The sequence below is a fragment of the Haplochromis burtoni genome, unplaced genomic scaffold, assembly GCF_018398535.1.
Source record: "Haplochromis burtoni strain Fernald_Lab_line unplaced genomic scaffold, NCSU_Asbu1 Contig_450, whole genome shotgun sequence".
In the NCBI taxonomy this organism is placed as follows: domain Eukaryota; kingdom Metazoa; phylum Chordata; class Actinopteri; order Cichliformes; family Cichlidae; genus Haplochromis; species Haplochromis burtoni.
In genome coordinates this window covers 435,780-436,858 of record NW_024582811.1, presented here as the reverse complement: position 1 = coordinate 436,858, position 1,079 = coordinate 435,780, and the positions used below count along the sequence as shown (strand labels likewise).

Sequence of the window (1,079 nt, the reverse complement as noted above, 5' to 3'; positions counted from 1 at the left end):
TTTGGTTTTGTGTTGTAGCAGGTCAGGTAATCATTTTGGGTTTGACTGTTGTGCTCCTTTGTGTTGGTCACATGTTACTTTTTGTGTGTTCAGTGTGGCGACTTTAAATCCTCATGCAGGGGCATCCATGCTTAAAGATGTGAACACTGTGCTTCTGTTAGCTTTTACTTTTATTTCAGGTTTGTGGGTCAAGGACCTGAAGGCTTCAGAGGGGCTTTTAATAAATGTAGGGGTCCTAGAGTACTTTTGAGGGAGGAGGTGTTACGTCCCTCTGCAGCCCCTAATTTATTAGGGCTTTAATTATGTTTTGACAGTTGTGGTCACCCATATAAGGCTGGCAGTTTTGGTGGAAACAGGTTAAATACATTTACTTTCCCACACAATAAAACAATGAAGTTACCTTCCTAAATAAGTACTGTATAAACTCTCCGTGCTATAAGTAAGTCCTGCAGAGATCCTGAATAGATATCTGACAGGACATGAAGACCAAACATGGAGATAAGAAAAAAGAAATAAAAATGTGATCAACAACAGTAATCTCCTTTAACAGCCATGCATTCACTGGATAAGCAGCACGGACCTTGTCTCCTTCTGCCTCGTATGTTTCCTGCAGTTTCAGTCTGAGAATACGTTTGCTGAAGGCTGGATGGTCCATAAGGGTGTATGAAGAGAACCCTGCTCCGTTTTGCAGCAGGAAGAGAGCGATCTCCTCATTATCTACAAAACAAAACACAGTCTTTACTTCATATGGACATGTTGTCCAAACACATAGTCCTTAGAAAAACTAAGCACACCCAGCTTTCTAAATTGAACCCTCACATCACTGTGGAGGAAGTCTAGCCTGCTCTTCTTTACAGCATTACTTCAGGCTTGATCTGTTGCAGATTAGCTGGTGTGTGGGACACCTGTTGGGCACTCGGCTCCACATTTGACTCTAAAGTACTTTGGTATACAGGGGAGTTAATTGCATAGTCTGAAGTCAATTTGCTGTGAATTGTGTTAACTCACAGCTGTACGCTCCAGACAAACTGCCAAGGTTTGTGCACGTGGGTTTTGATTATCGATTTATCGATTAAAAT

The 1,079-nt window shown here is 41.7% G+C and overlaps 1 protein-coding gene across 1 annotated transcript in view; it reads right to left on the bottom strand.

Annotated features, from left to right (window-relative positions):
* The window catches only part of lrrk1 (leucine-rich repeat kinase 1), a gene marked incomplete at its 3' end in the record, with an annotated part of 56,793 nt that overhangs the window by 36,007 nt on the left and 19,707 nt on the right, over positions 1–1,079 (bottom strand). The window contains 1 exon segment of the mRNA XM_005945724.3: positions 581–717. Coding sequence (XP_005945786.2) covers positions 581–717 — 137 coding nt within the window.